We start from the raw sequence: 24,446 nt of genomic DNA, 5'->3' as shown, positions 1-24,446 counted from the left end.
TTTTTTTGGTCCAATTTAAAGCAGAACAATTTATTATCAAGAACAATAATATCAAACGAGGAAGGGGGGGGGACTCGATTCTGCTGCAATCCGATCACGTAAATACTTAAACAGAAGGACTTATTGAGCTCGGAGGGGGTTTCTTCCAGTTCATCTCGCGCCTCCAGTTACAGTTTCTGATTTTGATTTTGTTCGGAGCTGTAGTGTGAATGTGGAGAAACCAGAGAAGGCGACCGCGGCCGCCGGCGGGCGACCCAAAGGGGCCATCAAATGTCCGTCCTGTCAAGTTCTCGATACCCCCTTTTTAACCGTCCCTATCGGACGTCGCGGGTTCCTTTAGGGACGTCGCGGGGTCGCTCACTGCCAGTCAAAAGTGCGCTTCACCATCCTGAAGAAGGTTCTGTTGTGTTCCTGCAGGTAGGACCGGAGCTGCTGCAGAACCGTGACGTTGACCGCCGGGTGGGGACGTCCCTTGGACTCGTGCAGGCAGCGCTCCCGGCCGTCGCTGCGGATGCAGTAGAACCCCTTGGTGTGGTTGAAGTAGAAGTTGGAGGAGGCTATCCTGGGGGGAAGGTTGAGGAAGCGCTCCACCTTCTGGAGCTCCGGCAAAGGGTTGCGGATGAGCGCGTCCCCGTCCACGATGTGCAGCTGCTCCAGGGGAAAGTGGAGCAACCAGTTGCGCATGTGGACGTCGTACAGGCTCCTCTGGATGGCCTTGTAGCGGACGTTCAGCGCCCCGTTGCGCACCAGCAAGTTCTCGATGGCTTGCACCGGCTTGTGGTTCTCCAGGCGGTTGAAGTAGACCTGGGTGTAGTCGGAGATGACCCGCTCGGTCGGGTCTCGCAGGATCAGAAGGAGCTTAATGGAGGAGTTCATGGCGTGGATGCGTCCCGGGGCCAGCGCCGAGGTGAAGTAACCGGGGGTCTTCTCCACCGTGATCTGGTGTGGGTAAGAGTACGGCATGAGCTCCCGGTACCACTCCAAGCCCTTGGCGTAGTTCTCGTCCCAGTCGAAAAAGTGCACCTCGGTGGCCGCCGCGGCCACCTCGGGGTGGATGTCCAACATCTCCAGGAGCGCTCGCGTGCCGCCCTTCCGGACCCCGATGATGATACCGTGCGGCGCTCTTTTACTGGTTCCCGGGGGCGGCGATGTGGAGACACCTCCGGAGACACTGGCGTCAAAATGGGTGGGGGGCAGCTCGGGAGGGGCAGCGTAGGTCTGGAGAACCAGAAGAAAAGCCGAGGCCAGCAGGCGGGTCATGGCGGCGGGGGGGGGCGGCGGCGATTCGCCGGGAAACGAGCGGTTTGGCGGCGTGAGAGGAGCCTCGTTCCGAGCTCAGTACCAACAAGAGCAGAGAGAGGAGCCTTTTCCGGGAGGAGGAGGAGGAGGAGGAGGTATCACCGTCGGTCCGCCGCACATCTGCAGGGAGGAAGGAAGACGTTAGAAGACGTTAGAGGACATCAGAAGACGTGTGTGAGACCATCAAGCGCTCGCTGAAGGCCAGGAGACGAGGCCGCGCCGCAGGATCGATACACCGGACACGCCCCCCCCCGCTCAGCCCACGGAACAAGTTGTGTTTGGAGCCTCGTAAAGTCCGATTTACTGCAGGAGGCCGCGAGTGCGCTCTTTCAGGGTGACTTTGATTTCCTTTACATGCCAGGAAGGATCAATATGGGAATGAAATCCCGCCAGCACCAGGAGGCGGAATTAAGGTATTAAAGCAGACTTTTGATACCGCTGCCCGGAATGGTGGGAAAACTGGAGGTCTCAACCTTTTCATTAATTCCACCAATTAGGAAAAGGACCTTTTCACCCCGGTGGAGCCTGAACATGGAGCGGTGCAACGGTTCTACAGGTGACCCACACACAGGCGGGCCTCGCCCTGGGACCACGGCGTCTCACACACACACACACACACACACACACACACACAATAACACACACAATGACTGTAATCATCTCCAGGTTTATGGATGCATATTCTCTTCCTTTTCCCTTCACTAAGCTTTTATTTTTATCCATGTTTGTTCTTTGAGGGTTTCAGATTTGGGTTTGAGCGTCCAACTGATCTATTACGGTGAAGAAACTGAAGCAGGCTCGTAGAATTTGGTGTCATTTCCCATCCGCAGTTATAAGAAGAGAATAAAGCAGCGGAAAATGTGTGTAAACAGAATGACTGAAGGGATTTTACCGCGTGGGAAAGGTGAATCCTGGGATGGAGCGAGACGCTAACCGGAGATGGAGCGAGACGCTAACCGGGGATGGAGCGAGACGCTAACCGGGGATGGAGCAAGACGCTAACGGGTGATGGAGCGAGACGCTAACCGGGGATGGAGCGAGGCGCTAACCGGGGATGGAGCGAGACGCTAACCGGTGATGGAGCGAGACACCAACCGGGGATAGAGCGAAACGCTAACCGGGGATGGAGCGAGACGCTAACGGGTGATGGAGCGAGACACCAACCGGGGATAGAGCGAAACGCTAACCGGGGATGGAGCGAGACGCTAACGGGTGATGGAGCGAGACGCTAACCGGTGATGGAGCGAGACGCTAACCGGGGATGGAGCGAGACGCTAACTGGGGATGGAGCAAGATGCTAACCGGGGGTGGAGCGAGATGCTAACCGGGGATGGAGCGAGACGCTAAAAGACCGTAAAAAGGCCCCAACACAAAGCTCAGCATCTGGCCGCCCTCTGTGGCCCCACTGTGGACCTGGGCCTGTGAACTGGCCCCGGGGGGGCTGCAGCGGCCCTGGGGGGCCCTTACGTGCTGTGTCAGGTGCTTCCCACTGTTCCACGTTCCAGTGGATGCTTTTGCTTTCCTGAGCGCTCGATGCTGATCAGTCCTGCTTCACTCAGCCACAGAACCTGGAGGACCTGAACCTGGAGTGGTCCCAGTAAGGGACCCTGCTGCACTGGGAGTAGCAACAGGTGAACGGCTTCAGCAACGATTGGCTCCAATCAAGGTGCCCCTGGGATTAAAAGGGTTGAAATAATCATCATAACGAGAAGAAAGGGTGCGTTTTAATCACCCTGATAAATAAAGGTGACAGAAGCTGCGCAGACGTGAAGCACCTGACCCTGCACCAACCATCAGACGCTCCTCTGGGTCCAAGTTTCCAACCGGTTTCTGGAACACAGTCTTCCCGCTTTCTTAAAGCAGGCCAGCAGCTATTTTAGGCCCCCAAATCAAATGTGACACGACGCTAACAAGAGGAGCGCTACACCTAGCTCGCCTTTGCTGTGGCACCCGTCAGGATTAAAGGATTAGCAGCACCGCGTCCATAGTTCAAAGTTGAATCCATTTGAATAAATTAAGTTCAGAATGGACCTTTTTGGATACTCGGGTTTTAAAGAGAATGAACACGATGCAACGGCTGCTTCATCTCACACAAAATCCGGGTTTGCGAGACGATGCCGGGGTCTGATTCGGCATCTTTCCCCGTTGGTGACGGAGCCGCACTGCAGAGGCGATATTTGGCTATTTCAGGAGCGCGCCTGTAAGACAACGACCTCCTCCACCCCCACACGAGGCCCGGGGATTCATTACGGGCTTCCAGATGAGGGTTCTGTCCACTCAAACGCCCGCGTCTCCTGGCACTAATCACAGCGTTAGCACTAACGCTAGCTCTGAGGCGGTCTTTAACTGTATTGTGATTTTTCTGGCTCGCTCTGTGCGGCCGAGTTCCATCCAATTAGCGGTGCGTCAGCCCACCGCCATCTGTGCCGCAGTACGTGTACCGACCGACCCGGGCCCGAGGCCGGCCCAGGAAGTGCTGGGCCACATCAGTGACGGTCCTCATTCATCCAGCCGCCTCGGCTCGCTCTCGACCGAGCTAACGGCGCCGCAGTCGTTAGCGATGAAACTTAATTCTCTATTGTCTAATCAGGCTCTTTACAAATTCCCACAATGAGCCTGATCCCTCTCCAGTTACGCCATCGAGATCCGGGGACGCAATCAAAGCGAATCGCCCGGCTTTACGCTGGTTTTGGGCCTGTAAACGCGTCACAACGGCAGGTCGGCGGCCTCAGAGGTGTCCTGAACGTTACATTATAGATGAATGGCTTCATCAAATAAAGAGCAGCGTGTTGTAATGAGCTGCGAGGAGACGCTGAATCTTTGATGAGGATTTCCTAATGAATAGTTTAATGGGGGGGGGGGGGGCAGAGTTTTCTGGGTTTTGGGACTTTAAAGCTAATAAACTGCACAGCGGCGTCGACTGTAATTCTAGTTGCATCTGCGGTAGTGAACAGTGCGCGTGGAGTCGCCCCTGGCAAAGCACATGCTACGTATTAGCAACATCAGCACGCTGGGGGCTTCTTGGGGTCAGTTCAGTATTGATTTATGGACGGGACATCTGGTGCACGTGGGACGCCTTGGAAAAGGCTTCACGCGCTGGCACAGCCGCGGAGCGCCGGAGCCAGCGTTTTCCCGCCATTCCAAATATGTGCTCGTCACCACTGAGCCGAAGCTCCGGTGGCGGCCAAGGATCCATCACTGCAGCTAACGTGCTGCTGATAACGCGCTCCGCTACGCCCGCGTTCGCTCGCAGCAGAGGTCAAAGCGCCGCGCCGCCGGCTGGGTCGTTAGCGGCTCTGCGTCACCACGTTAGCGGCTCTGCGTCACCACGTTAGCGGCTCTGCGTCACCACGTTAGCGGCACGCGGTCGGACCGTGCATGCGACGCAGCATCAGCTGATTTTACAGATGTGAAAGGAACCAAAAACGTGGCTCGATTCGCCCGTGACGCACCTGTGGAGGGTTCTATTCGCCCGTGTCGCACCTGTGGAGGGTTCTATTCGCCCGTGTCGCACCTGTGGAGGGTTCTATTCGCCCGTGTCGCACCTGTGGAGGGTTCTATTCGCCCGTGTCGCACCTGTGGAGGGTTCTATTCGCCCGTGTCGCACCTGTGGAGGGTTCTATTCGCCCGTGTCGCACCTGTGGAGGGTTCTATTCGCCCGTGACGCACCTGTGGAGGGTTCTATTCGCCCGTGACGCACCTGTGGAGGGTTCTATTCGCCCGTGACGCACCTGTGGAGGGTTCTATTCGCCCGTGACGCACCTGTGGAGGGTTCTATTCGCCCGTGACGCACCTGTGGAGGGTTCTATTCGCCCGTGACGCACCTGTGGAGGGTTCTATTCACCCGTGACGCACCTGTGGAGGGTTCAAGTCGCCCCCTCCACAGGTGATGCACCTGTTTCATATGTAATACGCTAATTTAGTCAACTTCGGAGAAAGTTTCTTACTATCTTATTATTTTCTGTCGGAAGCGTGAGCGTGTCACAGGTTGCTATGACAACCAGCCATGTTGCAGAGGTGCGTCTGGCCATGGGAAAGCAACTCAATTAGTGTAAACTTGTGTTTCACCTGCTGGAGGAGAACAAATGGGTTGAAATATCACAGTGACTGTTTTCCCGCTCCGTGATAATCCGATAATTTTGCCGTTTCACTCATTAAAAAATAAATGAAGTGCTAACTCGGGCAATTTCTTGTGACGCGGTGAAGCGTTAGCGAAGTGTTAGCGGGGCGTTAGCGGGGCGTTAGCGAGGCGTTAGCAAGGCGTTAGCGGGGCGGCGCTAATTAGGGTGACCTTGAACTGGGTCCTAAAATGACCCGTGAAGGAAGCGGCGCTCCACACCTCCTCAGATCATTTCATCACCATTTTACTCCCTAAAAATAGAACCCAAGGCTTCACACAGAGGGTTTTTTTGCTTCAGAACGTTCTCTAAATTCACCATTTTGAGGAACGAAGGCGCGCGCTCTGCCCGTCCGCCGCTGCGCACGGTCTGCCCGGGCGGTTTGAACTGGTCCAGTTCCAGGCTTCAGAACACGTTTTTTAGCTTGCCGAGGAGACAAATATGGACTTTAAGGTATATAAATGCTATAAGTGGCCTTTGGATTTCACGCCGTTTGTGTACAGGCGGCGGTTCTCAGCCGTCTCCGGCCCTGTTAGCGTCGCGCGAGCTGCTGCCAACACCCCCCCGAAACAGTCTCATCTCAAGGTCGTAAAAGGAAGTGTAGACATTGTGTTACCATGACAGTGCGACCGGCTGCCACGTCAACGGAGAGAAATGAAATGATGTCAGCGAACATCACAGCCGCCGCCATTCTGACCGCGCTAACAGTTGCCGTAGCGATGATGAGAAAACAGTAAACATGGCACCACTAACAGGCTAAAAACCACCGTCCTGTCCTCCACCGCCCGCGTGAAGCCTGCAGGACACGGTGGGCGCCATCCCTTCAGACCGCTGGAGCGTGCACAAGCGCGTGCACGGGCCACAAGCACGTGGCTCGGATGGGATTTAACGCCAGGCAGGTTCAAGCCCCTGAGCAGGTCCTCGATGACGCCCCTGTGACCCAGTCAGGCGGGGGTGATACAGCACAGCAACCCGTAAGCTAATGCTGCTAACGCTAAAGAGCAGGAAGCTCCCGTTGAGGTTCCGTTTTGGGAAAAGTTTGCTGAAAGGAGGCGGCTAAAGACCAGAGCGAGGTCATAAAGACGTCTCTGGGTTTGTTGAGACGTTCCTCATGAATAAGTCACCAGTCCCACTTCCCCCCTTTGACGCGCCGCTCTGTCCCAGTAAAACCAAGCGAAGTGTTTATGGGAGATAAGGAAGGGGGGGGCTGCAGACCCAGCAGCGTCTTTACTGGCCCACGTTCAGCAGCCGGGGACATTTTACCGCTGGATTTGGAGGACATGAATTCTTAATCAGAGACGTTGCTGGATCAAAAGTTACAGGCCTGATGAAAGAAGACGGAGACAGAGAGACGGAGACAGAGAGACGGAGACAGAGACAGAGAGACGGAGATGGAGACAGAAAGACAGAGACGGAGACGGAGAGACGGAGACAGAGAGACGGAGACAGAGAGACAGAGACGGAGACAGAGAGACAGAGGTAGAGAGACGGAGACAGAGAGATGGAGGCAGAGAGACAGAGACAGAGACAGAGAGACAGAGAGACAGAGAGAAGGAGACAGAGAGACAGAGACGGAGACAGAGAGACGGAGACAGAGAGACGGAGACAGAGAGACGGAGACAGAGAGACAGAGGTAGAGAGACGGAGACAGAGAGATGGAGGCAGAGAGACAGAGACAGAGAGACAGAGACAGAGAGATGGAGACAGAGACGGAGACAGAGAGACGGAGACAGAGAGACGGAGACAGAGACAGAGAGATGGAGACAGAGACGGAGACAGAGAGACGGAGACAGAGACAGAGAGACGGAGACAGAGAGATGGAGACAGAGAGACGGAGACAGAGAGACAGAGATGGAGACAGAGACACGGAGACAGAGACGGAGACAGAGAGACGGAGACAGAGAGACAGAGACGGAGAGACGGAGACAGAGAGACAGAGGCAGAGAGACAGAGAGACAGAGACGGAGACAGAGGCAGAGAGACAGAGGCAGAGAGACAGAGAGACGGAGACAGAGAGACAGAGACAGAGAGACAGAGAGACGGAGACAGAGAGACAGATTTAACACCACCTTTATTTACATGTATTATTCACATTCACACATTTCAGAGGGACATTGGAGACCTTCAACAATTCAAAATCAAAACAATTTTCCTAACTAAAACCAGGACGTCTCTCACTCCCCAGATGTCTTCAAATGGACTAATTTGTCCTGTCAGTTCATAGAAACTAAGTCCCACTGAAGCAAGAAAAACCCTCCCCGACCCCAGAAACCACCTCTGTGGCTCTGGAGGAATGTTTAGAAAAATCTGAACAATCCATCCAGTCCTGGAGGTGGACCAGAAGCCATCGGTCCTGGAGGTGGACCAGAAGCCATCGGTCCTGGAGGTGGACCAAAAGCCATCGGTCCTGGAGGTGGACCAGAAGCCATTGGTCCTGGAGGTGGACCAGAAGCCATCGGTCCAAGGAGACGGTAGCGTCCAGGGGAGGCCGGTCCCTCTGGCCCAGCCGAGGAAGTCCCTGGTGCAGTCCTCCGCCCTGTAGAGGGCGCTGTAGAAGGCCACAGTGTGCCTCTTCATCACTCTGGTCAGCTATTGGAGCCCTTAGCATGTTTTAGCCTTTTTCCTTCCTTTCTGTCCCAGCATCTTCCTGGTGGCCGTCATGTGCTTCTTTAGCCGGGACCGTGTCCTCTCATCCAGGACGTCCACTCCCACTCCCTCTGGAGCAGCAACGCACTTTTTAAGGACTTTCCAGGGTCTGGGAAATAATCAGCCACCTTCACAGACTGGCCGAAGGTTTCATCCAGGAAGGTGGTGACGTCCTCCAGGGTGTCCAGGTCCCCAGTAAGGGACTGGGAGTCCGCTACAGACCCCCAGGAGTCAGAGTCAGACTCCATCACCCCCCCCTCATCAACACTCAGCATCTCTACTGGCTGATCAGGGAGCCTGGTCACCACTGACCCCCTGAGCTCCTGGCTGCTCCTCCTCCTCCGCTGCTCCTGGCTGCACACTTACTCCCATCTATACATTCATTCCCATCCTCTGTCCCACTATAACCAGTCCATTTACCCTCTCTGTCCCACTATAACCAGTCCATCTATCCTCTCTGTCCCACTATAACCAGTCCATTTACCCTCTCTGTCCCACTATAACCAGTCCATTTACCCTCTCTGTCCCACTATAACCAGTCCATTTACCCTCTCTGTCCCACTATAACCAGTCCACCTACCCTCTCTGTCCCACTATAACCAGTCCATCTATCCTCTCTGTCCCACTACAACCAGTCCACCTACCCTCTCTGTCCCACTATAACCAGTCAATTTACCCTCTCTGTCCCACTATAACCAGTCCATTTACCCTCTCTGTCCCACTATAACCAGTCCATCTATCCTCTCTGTCCCACTATAACCAGTCCATCTATCCTCTCTGTCCCACTATAACCAGTCCATTTACCCTCTCTGTCCCACTATAACCAGTCCATCTATCCTCTCTGTCCCACTATAACCAGTCCATTTACCCTCTCTGTCCCACTATAACCAGTCCATTTATCCTCTCTGTCCCACTATAACCAGTCCATCTATCCTCCCTGTCCCACTATAACCAGTCCATTTACCCTCTCTGTCCCACTATAACCAGTCCATTTACCCTCTCTGTCCCACTATAACCAGTCCATTTACCCTCTCTGTCCCACTATAACCAGTCCATTTACCCTCCCTGTCCCACTATAACCAGTCCATTTACCCTCTCTGTCCCACTTCATCTGTCTCCTGCAGTTTTGCTCTTCAGTTTTTATGAATCAGCACTTTTAAAGAAACGGGAGGAACTGGATCATATATTACCAGTCCGACAGGTTTCACTGGAGCAGATGTAATGAGGACGAGGACATTGTCCTCTTCCCATTCATGCAGATAAAATGTAAGAAATGGAAACGGTCTTTTCCAGCCTGCATGTGGAGCGATGAGCAATACGGAAGCTGGGGAGGACAAAGGTTCTGCTCCGGTCATTCCGATCTGTCCCAGCAGTTCAAAGGGAACGCCGGTCCGTTGTCTCTTCCCCTCCAGGTTCTGATTCTGCCCTCAGCAGGGGGGCAGGAGCCTGAGCTCCTCCCTGGCTGCAGGTTTGTCTGATTGTATCTGTCTCCAGCACACAGCCAGCTTCTATTGGTATTTAAGGACGATTAGCTTTAAATTGATGATTAACCTTTGTAATATTGCGCACACGCTGAAAATGGCCGCCTGTCGTCGCACAACGGCGAAGCCGCATTATCGTTCGGGGGAAAATTGAGGCTCGGGAAGCAAATGAGACAGTGTTATCTGCCGGTTGCTGGTGTGGGTAATGAAGACAAATCTGCCGAGCAGAGAGCCGTCGCATAATGAATCCAAACAGATGCCTTCTTCCACGTTCTCCGAGAGCGCATTCTAATAAAACTTCATCCCGACCCTGACAAGCTATTGCCACCCTTATCTCAGCCAGCGGCGGCATCATTGTTTAGATGGTCGTATTAGGAAGTAATTAGACATTAAACGAGTCATTTCTCCAAATTTAACTGCAACCGGGGATGTGATGGTTTAATTTGCCCAGTAATTTATCGAGCTCTTTGCATTTAACCACAGGCCGGGGCAACAGCATCTGTTGCTCAGGAGCTGATGAATGCGACAGTGGAAAAAGTAGATCCCCGACAGAGCGGAGCAGCACGCGCCGCCCTCGGGGCGCTCCACCACAGCCCTCGCCGGTGTCTCCTGTCCTCCTGGACGTGCCGCACGTCCAGATTGCAAAGACAAACATGGTTCAACCATCATCCTTAGAGCCGATAAATGCTGGTAAACACGGGAAGCAACAGAACCAGGACGTAAATCAGCCCAACGGGACATTTGACACGGGCGGGGGACGACCACCGCTGAGGACGGGTGGTTAGCATCTGTTTCTAGCACCTGAAGGTGGATCCAAGCAAACCAGAGCAGGAGAAAACCAAACTCCACCCCCAACGTCTGCTGACTGCTGGGAACCAGGAGATCTGGGGTCAAAGGTCAAGCGTCTGTACTCAACCATGAAGGGACAAAGTGAAAGTGATACGCGGACGCTGGCGTCCAACCGGCTCTAATCTGCTCTGCAGCCTCTGACGCACGTGGCAGCCTCCTCACGCCGCTGCGCCGTCATCGAGGCCGTGCGGCGGAGCGAGCAGGCGGCGCGGCGAGCGCACGCTCTCGAGGCGGCGAGGACCAAAATGAATGAATCTCACTTTGCCAGGTTGACACAGGTGACCCGTCTGATCACATGTTCACTCTCTGACCTCCCACAAACCTCATTAAAGGCAACACTTTACATAATGGAGCGTATGTGGCGCCTGGACCGCCGGATAAACACTTAGCAACAGCCTTCGACGGACGCCAAGGTCCATAATGAGGTTCACGGGCGACCAGCCTGGGTCGGCTCATCAGCTCTGCTGATAACTAATAATTACCGTGGTTACGTGTCTTCCTTTTACCCTGGACGGTGCCAGCGGTTCCTGGACCCCTGAAGGATGGAGGTCCTACATCCGTGATGGGTGTTAAACCAAAGCCTGCACAGCTTCCAGGCTAATTATGCAGCTAAATATCGGCTTAAATGGCATCAGCGTCTTAAACCTAGGTCTGAAATCAAATGTCAGGACCATTATTTACTCTTATTTACGGCACCTGTGTAAAGTACTTTTACTTGACGTGGGAACGTGAGATGTTTGTTCTGATGATGGGATGTAACAAACATGCACCATCTCTCGTGGGCTAATTTGTTGTTTTCATTAGCTGATCCGTTGCTTTTCTTCATTTCTGTTGTTTTTCTATGCCGATTGGTTTCCCAATACTTCCTGGCCATCTTGTTTCCTGTGTGGAGCCGATCCGATCGTTTTCCGACAGGATAAACGTGGCTGGATCGATAGTTTCAGTCAGATTTGAGAACTTGAGCTGATGAAGACCTGATTTACCTTAATGAGAAGAAAAGCTGTTCAATCTGTAGTTTCTGAATTCCCCGAGGAGACGGGGAAAAGACGTGGACGTTCCTGCTGTCCACAAACCAAGATGAAGCGTCTCATTGGGCAGCGGGTGCAGCCCTGTCCCTGTCCCTGTCCCCCAGGAGACGGCGGGCTCCTCCCCCGCCTGTTGGTGAGCACCGCTGAGATGTCATTAGCAGCGCTCTGAGGAATGGGGAAGGAATCCAATACCAGGGCCACACTGGACAAGCTGGACATTGTCCCACAGTTAAGGACATCCTCCCCCACAGATGCCGGCTCCCTCTGACTGACTGTCCCCAGAACGGGAAGAAAGACGTGCTGGGAACGTCCTACCTGACTTGTCTATTTACCCTCTCTGTCCCACTATAACCAGTCTATTTACCCTCTCTGTCCCACTATAACCAGTCCATTTACCCTCTCTGTCCCACTATAACCAGTCCATTTACCCTCTCTGTCCCACAATAACCAGTCCATGTACCCTCTCTGTCCCACTATAACCAGTCCATCTATCCTCCCTGTCCCACTATAACCAATCCATTTACCCTCTCTGTCCCACTATAACCAGTCCATCTATCCTCTCTGTCCCACTATAACCAGTCCATCTATCCTCCCTGTCCCACTATAACCAATCCATTTACCCTCTCTGTCCCACTATAACCAGTCCATTTACCCTCTCTGTCCCACTATAACCAGTCCATTTACCCTCTCTTTCCCACTATAACCAGTCCATTTACCCTCTCTGTCCCACTATAACCAGTCTATTTACCCTCTCTGTCCCACTATAACCAGTCCATTTACCCTCTCTGTCCCACTATAACCAGTCCATTTACCCTCTCTTTCCCACTATAACCAGTCCATTTACCCTCTCTGTCCCACTATAACCAGTCTATTTACCCTCTCTGTCCCACTATAACCAGTCCATTTACCCTCTCTGTCCCACTATAACCAGTCTATTTATCCTCTCTGTCCCACTATAACCAGTCCATTTACCCTCTCTGTCCCACTATAACCAGTCCATTTACCCTCTCTGTCCCACTATAACCAGTCCATTTATCCTCTCTGTCCCACTATAACCAGTCCATGTACCCTCTCTGTCCCACTATAACCAGTCCATTTACCCTCTCTGTCCCACTATAACCAGTCCATTTACCCTCTCTGTCCCACTATAACCAGTCCATCTATCCTGTCTGTCCCACTATAACCAGTCTATTTATCCTCTCTGTCCCACTATAACCAGTCCATTTACCCTCTCTGTCCCACTATAACCAGTCTATTTATCCTCTCTGTCCCACTATAACCAGTCTATTTATCCTCTCTGTCCCACTATAACCAGTCCATTTACCCTCTCTGTCCCACTATAACCAGTCCATTTATCCTCTCTGTCCCACTATAACCAGTCTATTTATCCTCTCTGTCCCACTATAACCAGTCCATTTACCCTCTCTGTCCCACTATAACCAGTCCATTTAACCTCTCTGTCCCACTATAACCAGTCTATTTATCCTCTCTGTCCCACTATAACCAGTCCATTTACCCTCTCTGTCCCACTATAACCAGTCCATTTAACCTCTCTGTCCCACTATAACCAGTCCATTTACCCTCTCTGTCCCACTATAACCAGTCCATTTACCCTCTCTGTCCCACTATAACCAGTCCATTTACCCTCTCTGTCCCACTATAACCAGTCCATTTACCCTCTCTGTCCCAGTATAACCAGTCCATCTATCCTCTCTGTCCCACTATAACCAGTCTATTTACCCTCTCTGTCCCACTATAACCAGTCCATCTATCCTCTCTGTCCCACTATAACCAGTCCATTTACCCTCTCTGTCCCAGTATAACCAGTCCATGTACCCTCTCTGTCCCACTATAACCAGTCCATTTACCCTCTCTGTCCCAGTATAACCAGTCCATCTATCCTCTCTGTCCCACTATAACCAGTCCATCTATCCTCTCTGTCCCACTATAACCAGTCCATCTATCCTCTCTGTCCCACTATAACCAGTCCATCTATCCTCTCTGTCCCACTATAACCAGTCTATTTATCCTCTTTACTGTCTGATTTTCCTTCCTTTGACCACATTTGTGTCTAGTTTTTGATTCTTTATCTTCATTTTCTTCATTTTCTTGCTCTAGTTTTGCTGTTCTGAAGAACTTTGGCTGCTTTGATGTCATGAATTCAAGTCTTGTGAAGTATCGTTCTACTGAAACGTCTCCTCCACCATTGTTTTCCCTACAAACCTGGGCCCAAATGAAAATCTAAAGTGTGTGGCCAAATCAAATGGATCCTAACATCAAGTTCCCTCTTAAATCCACCAAGAAGACCCATCGAATCAGAGAGATGAAACAGAGGCGGCAGAATAAACAGCAGCATTGTCAGACCAAACACAGCAGCTCCACCAGAAAAACTCGGAAGGCTTTCAAACAAACACAACCTGGATGTTCATTTGAAACCTGGCAACACGCTCAGATAGAGACGGTCCACCCCGAGGACAACACAGAGCGATGTTGTTCATGCCGTCCAGGGCAGAGAGGAACGTCCAGACCTGGACATTGGCGAGACCAAGGAGCCACACGTGGACCAACAGGGGAGAGACGACTCCTCAGGACAGGATTCAACCGTCCCCTCAAGACAGCATTGTTCATGTTTTCCAGGCAAGAAGGACAAAGCTTAAGACACCAGTTGCTGCTCCCAGTGCTCCACTGGGACCCCCCCCCCCTCAGGAGGACTCACAATCAGATGACCCCCCCCCCTTTAATGGCCCTCTGTAAACCAGAATACAGAACTCTGGCGTTCCACCAGTTAGTTTAGGCAAAACCGCCCGGAAACAGGTGTTTTATTCCACCTGTGGATGGACTTGGAACTAGCAGGAATCTCACAAAATCTCCCAAAAAGCCACGAGCGAGAGCTGAGATACTGGCCACAGGGGGCGCTACTGACTACCATCATTACTGTTCAAACACGCAGAGACGAACCTCCAGTGTTGTCTGTATTTGACGAAGACGCCATTTTTAAAGATCTTGATCTTGATCTTGAACGTCCGCCCAAGATGTGGCTGATGGACCAAAGTGGCTGCACACGCTCATGAATTATGGAATTTGGCACAAATATGCAAATGTGAGCATTAGCCTAGTTATGCCGCTGTACTGTAAATTACAGTCACTTATCTATTATGTATGAAGCGAGGACTGGGGGGAGGAAGGTGCAGCCTTCTCCCCAACCCTCCCTCCCACCTCACCAAAGCACCGGAAAAGGAGAAGAACGCGCCGGAGTGATCTCCTGCTCCGCATCTCCGAAGACTTCGCAGGAGTGTGTGTTAGCTTCACGCTCGCTCGCCGAGCTACTTAAAACAACAATGGCATCCGCGGGATCTCGGCTGCCTGGGAGACACACGGGGGAGCGAGCAAGAAGTTGTTGCTAATCCTCTAATTTCCCCCCACAAGGCTGATGTGAAACGCTGGTCTGATCAGTAATCAGTCCACAGGGGAGGCAGACGAGAGATCCAGCCAACTCCACACACACACAAATTAGCCTCGCTTTGACATTAGCATCACAATGTTGGGCGAGTGATCGGAGCGTCGCGGCAGCTTCGTCCCGGCAGGGTAAACAGCCCCAAAAGCACAAAGGCAGCAGAAAGCCAGGGGCAGCCGGGTCAGACGGCATCCAGCCTCACCGAGACGAACAAAACCAACGTCGGTCGCCAACGCCGGATGACACCGTCGCTGCTTATCAATCACTATGGCAACAGGAGGACGTGGCAGGGGTGACACTGTCCTTTGGTGAGAGGAGGTAAATTTCATTAGAATATAGCCCGATTGGGTTCTGTTTCGTAGTTTACGAAAAGCTAAATCAGCTTGGAAAACATTTGTAAAATGATGCTAAACGTTAGCCGTGACCGAGGAAATGAACATTAAGTTATATTCATATTACAATAAACCCAATAAAGTGGTGCCACTAGAACTGATTGTTACTGATAAGTCACTTTTCTGGTCAAACTTTTGAGGTTATTATACTTTTCCCCCATTTCCTGCCACTTAAATGTTCTTTTTCTACTATCATGATCGAAGCATCCGTGTGTGTGTGTGTGTGTGTGTGATGGATTAATGGATGATGGATGGATGACGGATGATTGATGGATGGACAGATGGATGGCTGATGGATAGATGGATGGATGGATGGATGGATGGATGGATGGATGGATGGATGGATGGATGGATGGATGGATGGATGGATGGATGGATGATGGATGGATGGATGGATGGATGGATGGATGGATGGATGGGATGGATGATGGATGATGGATGGATGGATGGATGGATGATGGATGGATGGGTGGATGGATGGATGATGGATGGATGGATGATGGAGGGATGGATGGATGGATGATGGTGATGGATGGATGGATGATGGTGATGGATGGATGATCAATGGACAGATGGATGGATGATTGATGGATGGATGATGGTGATGGATGGATGATCAATGGACAGATGGATGGATGATTGATGGATGGATGATGGTGATGGATGGATGATCAATGGACAGATGGATGGATGATTGATGGATGGATGATGGTGATGGATGGATGATCAATGGACAGATGGATGGATGATGGATGTATTAATAATAGTTTTGATGCTGATTATGTGGTTGCTACAGCTTCAGTATTGATGATGATGATGATGATGATGATGATGATGATGATGATGATGGTGATGACGATGATGATGATGACGATGATGATGACGACGATGAAGATGATGATGATGACGATGATGATGGTGATGATGGTGACGATGATGATGATGATGATGACGACGACGATGATGATGATGACGACGATGAAGATGATGATGATGATGACGATGATGACGATGATGATGATGCCACCAGGCTGGTGCTGTCTGATTGTCTGCAGCCTTGACGGCAGCATCAGAGGCATCAGAGCCTCCCAGAGTCTGGGAAATGCCCTCTAATCTGCCCCGTTGCCCCCCGGCACATGAAAGAGGGCAAACGTTTGGAACCAGGAAAGTTTGAACAAATGTTCTTTCACTTTTCGTTCCTTTATTCAGCAGCGGAAGCGTCAAAGCCATAAGATTAAAGGCAGACGGGGCTGAACCAGCCCTGTGGCGGTCCACGTCCTGACCCAGGTCCTGAGCCACGTCCTGACCCAGGTCCTGGCCCAGGTCCTGACCCAGGTCCTGACCCACGTCCTGAGCCACGTCCTGACACACGTCCTGACCCAGGTCCTGACCCACGTCCTGACCCAGGTCCTGAGCCACGTCCTGACACACATCCTGACCCACGTCCTGACCCACGTCCTGACCCACGTCCTCACACACGTCCGACACACGTCCTCACACACGTCCTGAAACACGTCCTCACACACGCCCTGACCCATGTTCTGACCCACGTCCCGACACGCGTCCTAACACGCGTCCCGACACACATCCTGACCCACGTCCTGACCCACGTCCTCACACACGCCCTCACACACACGTCCTCACACACACGTCCTAACACGCGTCCTAACACGCGTCCCGACACACATCCTGACCCACGTCCTGACCCACGTCCTCACAACACTCCCTGACCACGTCTCACACACGTCCTGAAACACGTCCTCACACACGTCCTAACAACGCGTCCTGACACACGTCCTCACACACGTCCTGAAATACGTCCTGACACACGTCCTCACCATCCTCACACACGTCCTGAAACACGTCCTCACACACGTCCTGACACACGTCTTGACACACGTCCTCACACACGTCCTGAAACACGTCCTCACACACGTCCTCACACACGTCCTGAAACACGTCCTGACACACGTCCTGACCCACGTCCTGACACACGTCCTGACACCGTGACGTCACCTCCGGCGAGCCCGCCTGTCTGTCCGGTCACACGTCAGCGAGACACCTTCACGTCTCTGTGGGGGTTTAGAAATCATAACACCTCCCCGGGCCGCCATCGTCTTTACGACCCGGCTCATAACAACTTTTACTGTCAGGAAAATCCCGCTGCCGTCATCTCACTTCACCGTTGCTCGCATCATTCTGCCAGTGAGAGGAAAGATCAACCCCCCACCCCACGCCCCCCCCACTCCACCCCCATCCCCACCCCCTCCTCCTCCTCCACCCCCCAATTTAACTGCAGACAAACAGTCGCCACATTCATGTTGATTAGTGGGGTATGAAAATAAGGGCCTCTCTATTTTAACAACCATTTGGGCTTTTGTTTTCCAATCCCCCCCCCCCCCTCCCAACGTGCGGTGAGCAACGGCTCTGTTGCGTTCCCTCTTCAACGTCAGCGTTATTTACTTCCTCTTTCAGTACATTTGGATGAACTGGGAAGCGGCTGGGACGGAGGACAGGCTGGAGCCGAGGCGCCGCCTGGCTCCCAGCCTGCTGGGCGCTGATTAGAGGCAGCGAGTGCAGCAGCATCTCTGGGTCTAATGAGGACTCTTCACCCCCGCTGAAGCCTAATTGTGAGAACCAGCAGAAACGCTCACATTTGAATTTCACCACAGAACTTATTCCAGTGCGACGGATCTGAGGAATCCCGCAGCTGGAAGCAGCAGGTCATGTATAAGCCAACAGCCACATGCCCGTAATTAAAGATAAACTCCACGAGCTGTGGGGCAATCTGCATCCTGTGGTGTCACCAGCTGAAAGTACCAGGACCAGCACCAGGAACCTGAAGGTACCGCTGGTTCCACCCCAGCTCTGAGCGGCTGGATGCTCCTGGTTGTTGTAAACAGGCAAAAGTTTGAGTCCAATGGAACCAAAGTGTCACACAGCAACACAAAGAGGTGTTTGAGAGCGCCGGTTTAAAAGCTACAAAGCTCATTTCTATGGAGTGTTTAATTTAAATTAGTTCGATCCATATTCGATTACTGCGGATTTGCACGTGAGATGCACGATTCACGACACCCATCCTGCCCTTTTGCTGCTTTGACAATAGTTTAATTATAGATACACGAATTTAAATAACAATCGCCTTCTGTCGCGGGCGCCGCGTGCGCGACTCGCTCTCGCGTTGAACGGGGGACAGACGGACGCAAAGTCGGAGGAATTTGAGAGGAAATGTGGTTACCTCGTACGAAGGGATCGGGGAGGATCTCGGCGCGGTGGGTCTCAGGAGCGCAGCAGCGGGAGGAAGAGGAGGAAGAGGATGGTGCCGAACCACGGAGCGCACTTTTGCGCACTGCCGCTCCGCACAGCGAGAAGGCGTCCGCGCCTCGTCTGGGCCACTCTCATCACTGGAGAAACTGACGGCAGGTTGGGTGTGCGAGTGCGTGTGCGTGTGCGCGGGGTGGGGGGGGCGTCAGAGGGACGGCTCCGGATGAGTCGAGTCCAGCTCGCCTCCGTCAAGAACTGGTGCTGCTTTTTCTTGTGGTGGCGGAGCGGAGGCGGCGGGGAGGAGCCGTCTGCCGTCAGACGAGCAGGGCAAGGTGCTCCTCACTGATGCTCGGCGACCATCAGCGCAGCTCCAGCTCGCACTCAGTCACAATAAGCACCATTTTAGGCAGCGCTCGGCCCCTTTCCCGGGTTTGGTTCCTTCCAGACTCCTGACTCCAGGTTATCGGACAGCCAGGTCATCCGGCTACAGCTGGACTCTCCAGTTCTGGTCAAGGAAGAGAGGAAAGATGGATCACGCCGGCACTTTCTTCTGCAGACAAATCTTCAAAGCACGTTTCTAATTGATCTTCAAGATCTTTTCAGGAGACAACGTTCAGAAGCAGAAATGTTCTGATTCAACACACGTGTAAGGTGACACGGCGCAGGAGCTCGGGTGGAGAGACGGGAACCAGAACCTCCTTCTTTAAATGAAGGAAGTTGGGATTGTCCAACTGTCCCGACTGATGCCGGAGAACATTTAAGGAGTCTCCTCAGGTTCCAGGCCCACACCTACGTGTGCATCTTAATGTTTAACAGTGTAGCTTTGAGGAGCTGATCGTTATTGTGTGCTGCATTAATTGAATTCCGTTTAATTAAGATTTTATCGGAGCCGTTTTAAGGTAAAAGCAAACATTTGTGGTGCTCATGAGGACAGTTGGTCCCCGGACGCGTCTCTTCTCCTCAGCTGAACTCTGAAGTCTGTCAAAAGTCAAACTAGTTTTTTAGAGATGAGGAAGAACTTGATTTCATTAAACAAGTCCTCCCAACTACAGTGGGACCTCTACTTAGGAAATTAATTCGTTCCAGAAGTTGTTTCGTAACCTGAAAATTACAATTAGATTACCGCACAATAAATGTAGGAATTCAGTGCAAGGCTTCTCCAGGAACAAAATGAACTTTATTACAGGCTAATCTTACATTAGCCGTCATTACTAGCAACGAACGTTAACACTTGTGGTAACACCGACATCTAATGGACAAACATACGAGCACCCACAATAAATAAAAGTTAAACGAAGGCGACGCTGGGATACACACAAACTTGTACATATTGACGTCAAGCTGTGAGTAGCAGCGGTAGCGTATTTTTGACTTTCGTATCCTGAAATTTCTTTCGTAACAAGAGGAAATATTTTCCCGTTGAGACGTGTCGTAACCTGAAAATTTTGCATCTAGAGACGTTCGTAAGTAGAGGTCCCACTGTACTAATGGGCCTCCGAACAAGATTAGACGCTCATTCTGGGATGGATAAAAGCTGTTTTTAAGATTATTTCTGTCTGGAAATAAAGAACTGTTGTTTTGATGCTTCTCAAAGCCGTAATGCTATGTACCAACTGTTTTATTCCAGGATTAATTCATGGGATGTACCAAGTTCGGGGAAAATGGGGAAATCAAGTCACATTTGAACCTGTGAAAACACCATTTCTTGCATTTCATTTAATAAGTGATGGAAAGCTGCAGATGGATATTAGCTGGAATCCGTCCTGCTGCTCCCTCCATGCATAACCATCCGTGTTATTGAGGATCTATGTGAGTCTGATTGATTCCAGGCTTGAACTTTTCCCCCCCGGAGCTCTTTTCCATTCTTTACACACCTTTTTTCTGCGTGCCAGTACAAAATGTGCCTGGAGGCAAAGATTTGCTGAAATTGTTGGACGACAGGCTTCCCACCACTTTCTCTGATCACAGTCTTCTTCCATGTTTCTCTTGATTGCAACATTTTTGTCAGGCTGGAAATCCATCCACTTAGCCCTCTTCTGCTCCGGAATCCTGCTGCAGGTTATCAGCAGTGCTGAGTCTGTCCTCCTGGCAGACGGGATGGAGGAATCATCTCCCTCCCCACACACTTGTTCACCCACAAAACAAGGCGATTGATGCTGAACTCTTCTCCTCACGTATCTCTGCTCGTTTGCTAAATTAGCTTTACATTAAACTCGCCGAAAATCATCGATTTATCACGAGAAAAACGGCTTCACTTCTTCTGTATCTTTGTGTGCAGCAGCTGCCTTAAATAACGGAGGGACGGGGAACCGAAGAGCCGGGTCTTCTTCTGCGGCTCGTTCTGCCTCCCAAATGTGTGGAGGCTTCCAGCAACCCTGGCTTCTGCTGATCAATCAATCAATCTTTATTTATAGAACGTGTGTTTAACAGGAAGAAACCTGGAGCAGGACCAGGCTCATGTAGGGGGACCCTCCTGCTGATGGGGGGGAGAGAGGAGAGGAGAGGAGAGGAGAGGAGAGGAGAGGAGAGGAGGGGAGAGAGGAGAGAGAGGAGAGGGGGAGGGGAGGGGGAGGGGGGGGGGGGAGGGGAGGGGGGGAGAGGAGAGGAGAGGAGAGGAGGGAGGAGGAGAGGGAGGGAGGGGAGGAGAGGAGGAGGGGGAGGGAGGGGAGAGGAGAGGAAGGGAGAGAGAGGAGGGAGAGGAGAGGAGAGGAGAGGAGAGGAGAGGGGGAGGGGAGGGGAGGGGAGGGGAGGGGAGGGGAGGGGAGGGAGGAGAGGAGAGGAGAGGAGGAGAGGGAGGGAGGAGAGGGGGAGGGGGGGGGGGGGAGGGGAGAGGAGGGGAGAGGAGAGGAGGGGAGGAGAGAGGGGGGAGCTGCTACCTTCACCTCCACCAAGGTTTTCAATTCAAATCAGATCAAATCAGTGTTTTTTCTCATTTGTACAGGAGAAAACATGTTTCCCTGACAACAGAATCCCTACCTTGTTGTCCACACCCCAAACGGCAGCATAAAAAGGAATAAAAAGCCAATAAAAACCAGATGATTAAAGAACAACAACACAACAACAAGAACAATACAAATGATAGAAAACTAGCAGCTAAACACAGGTGGAGGTCACAGTTGTAGAAGGTCTATTGGACCTGTAATATGAATAAGAAATAATGTGCACGTGCACACTGAAGCTGCTGCTGCCTGAGGGGTTTTGGTACTCCTGATGGACTCCTGATCAGGACTCTGAAAGAGCTTTTCCATCCAGAGCTCCTGCTTTCACACGTCAGTACCTCTGACCGGTTTGTGCTGGTTTGGGTGGGGTCCAGGAGGATGGAGGCTGGTAGAAGCTCCGCAGTGGTGCTGCCGTCGTACCAGGAAGTGATAACGTAACGATCTCAGGAAGCAGCCGAGGATTTTTGATGGCACGGCTGAACTTCCCCAGCCGTTGCCAGGCCTTCTTGACCAGTTGTGTGGTGGTGAGTGTCCAAGTGAGGTCCTCACTGATGTGGACTCTGAAGTCCATCACCTTCTCCACCACAGGCTCCTGGATGCATCGTGGCCATAACACCAGACTGGTCACCTCCCTCCTCCTCCCGTAGGCTGCCTCCTGTCCCCCAGTGATGAGTCCCAGCTGCGGGTGAAGAGGATGTGGCTGAGGACGCATCTTTGTGGGGTTCAAGCACCGGTTTGCTTTGCTGAGGTTCTGTCACCAATCCTGACCGACTGGAACCAGTCAGAAAGTCCAGAAGCCAGCGGCAGAGGGTGGGGTGGAGTCTACAAAGAGCATCCTGATGAGGCATGTAGGACCCGTTGGGCTAGGACACCCGAGACCCCCTGCAGGGGCGTCTGGTAAATTCTCCCAGTTAAAAGGCAGGTTGCCGTTACCACGGTTACACATTCACAGGTCAGACTCTAGGCTGTTGGAAGCAGCTGGAAACAATCTCGGTTGTAACCGTAAGTAAAGCTGAATGAGGCGAATTCTCATAGATTGAACAAGTCTGGTGTCGACTTAAAACATTTGAATATAGATATGAAGGTGTGTGTTAATGTGTGTGCTTGTGTGTGTGCTTGTGTGTGTGTTTGTGTGCCTGCCATCCCCACAACAGCCTCCTTCAGGAGACCGTCTCAAAAATGTTGCAACAGTGTCTAAAACGAGAGCCAAAGAGGAGCCAACGCAAGGGCACATTTATATTTCATCAGTCCAAGAAAGGAAGGAGACAAAGTTCATTCTTGATGGCTTAAAATGAATGAAGAGACGGCTGCTGCATGTCGATCCCTGCTGCTTCCAAAAACCGGATCAGAACCGCCAGCCTGGGCTTTAATTGAAGACAAGTGACCCTTAACTTTGTGATGGACCGCCTGTGGGGAGCGGACGCGGTAACCTTCTGCTTCAGAAGTAACGAGCAGTGAGCAAGGTTGGAAACTGAGAGGTGGAGAAGGAAGAGAAGGAAGAGAAGGAAGAGAAGGAAGAGAAGGAAGAGAAGGAAGAGATGGAAGAGATGGAAGAGAAGGAAGAGAAGGAAGAGAAGGAAGAGATGGAAGAGATGGAAGAGAAGGAAGAGAAGGAAGAGAAGGAAGAGATGGAAGAGAAGGAAGAGATGGAAGAGATGGAAGAGCAGGAAGAGATGGAAGAGATGGAAGAGAAGGAAGAGAAGAAGAGATGAGAGATGAAGAGATAGAGATGGAAGAGATGGAAGAGAAGGAAGAAGAAGGAAGAGATGGAAGAGATGGAAGAGATGGAAGAGATGGAAGAGAGAAGGAAGGAGAAGGAGAGAAGGAAGAGATGGAAGCGTTGCAGCTGCAGATGTGCGGATAATTCATCAGATTCCCAAACAGCAGCTCCCGCCCTCTTCCATCCCGTCGTCCCGGAGCGTCGACGTCGACTCGGTGATATTTGATAGTTGAAGGCTTTTAACCAAAGTATTTATTTATGCTTCCTGTGAGGAGCGGAATGTGAGACCACATCTGAAGCTGATGCTCGTTGGATAGCTCAGAGAACCGGAATGGACCTGAAAACTGGAGAGCTCTTCATTCATGCTGCCTTCAAGGGCATCCCGTAAAACTGTGTTGCAGCCATTTTCATGGACTTTTATTTTGAAATTGACCTCAAAGCCACCACATGGTGCTTAGTTTCATTCCAGTCGGACATTTGGTTTCAGGTAGTTTCAGGTAGTTTCAGGTAGTTCCAGGTAGTTTCAGGTAGTTCCAGGTAGTTTCAGGTAGTTTCACCACCTTTGTGGGCCTTTAGGCCCTGTAAACCAGCACGAGGCTGATGTTCTCAGGCCTGCCACAGATGCTAACAGATGTGCTACACCAGTGTTTCATAGAGTGGAACATCTGTATTAGGAGTCAGCGGCCGAGGCGTTCCCTGTCCTGGGGCTAAAACATGAGGAGCAACTGGGCACAACAGGAAGCGCTCTTATTGCACTTTAATTCCTGTTCTTTTTTAGTCTTTACACTCCACCCTCTCGTCTTCTCCAGCTCCTCCTCCAGCTACGGCGTTCCTCAAGATTCCCATGTTCCTTCTTCCTGATGGCGCCGTCCTTATCCATCACCGCTGCCCTCTTCCAGTCTAGTCCAGTCTACTCTAGTCTAGTCCAGTCTACTCTAGTCTAGTCTACTCTAGTCGAGTCTACTCTAGTCTAGTCTACTGTAGTCTAGTTTAGTCCAGTCCAGTCTACTCTAGTCTAGTGTAGTCTACTCTAGTTTTAGTCTACTCTAGTCTAGTCTAGTCAAGTCTTAGTCCAGCCTAGTCTAGTGTAGTCTACTCTTAATTTAGTCTAGTCTAGTCTAGTCCAGTCTACTCTACTCTACTCTACTCTAGTCTAGTCTAGTCTAGTCTAGTCTAGTCTAGTCTAGTCTAGTCTAGTCTACTATAGTTTAGTCTAGTCTAGTCCAGTCTACTCTAGTCTAGTCCAGTCCAGTCTA

General features: G+C 51.7%; 1 protein-coding gene across 1 annotated transcript; it reads right to left on the bottom strand.

Annotated features, from left to right (window-relative positions):
- On the bottom strand, window positions 1–19,029 carry hs3st1l1 (heparan sulfate (glucosamine) 3-O-sulfotransferase 1-like1). The gene is made up of 2 exons (XM_003963660.2): window positions 18,506–19,029; window positions 1–1,419 (listed from the first exon to the last, which is right to left on the bottom strand). The coding sequence occupies exon 2, from the start codon at window positions 1,258–1,260 to the stop codon at window positions 358–360; it is 903 nt and encodes a 300-aa protein (XP_003963709.1). The 5' UTR covers window positions 1,261–1,419; window positions 18,506–19,029; the 3' UTR covers window positions 1–357.
- Window positions 19,030–24,446: the final 5,417 nt, after the last annotated feature.

Source organism: Takifugu rubripes, chromosome 4, assembly GCF_901000725.2.
Source record: "Takifugu rubripes chromosome 4, fTakRub1.2, whole genome shotgun sequence".
Classification (NCBI taxonomy): domain Eukaryota; kingdom Metazoa; phylum Chordata; class Actinopteri; order Tetraodontiformes; family Tetraodontidae; genus Takifugu; species Takifugu rubripes.
Note: the sequence above shows the minus strand (reverse complement) of the source record. Positions and strands in the feature narration are given on the sequence as shown.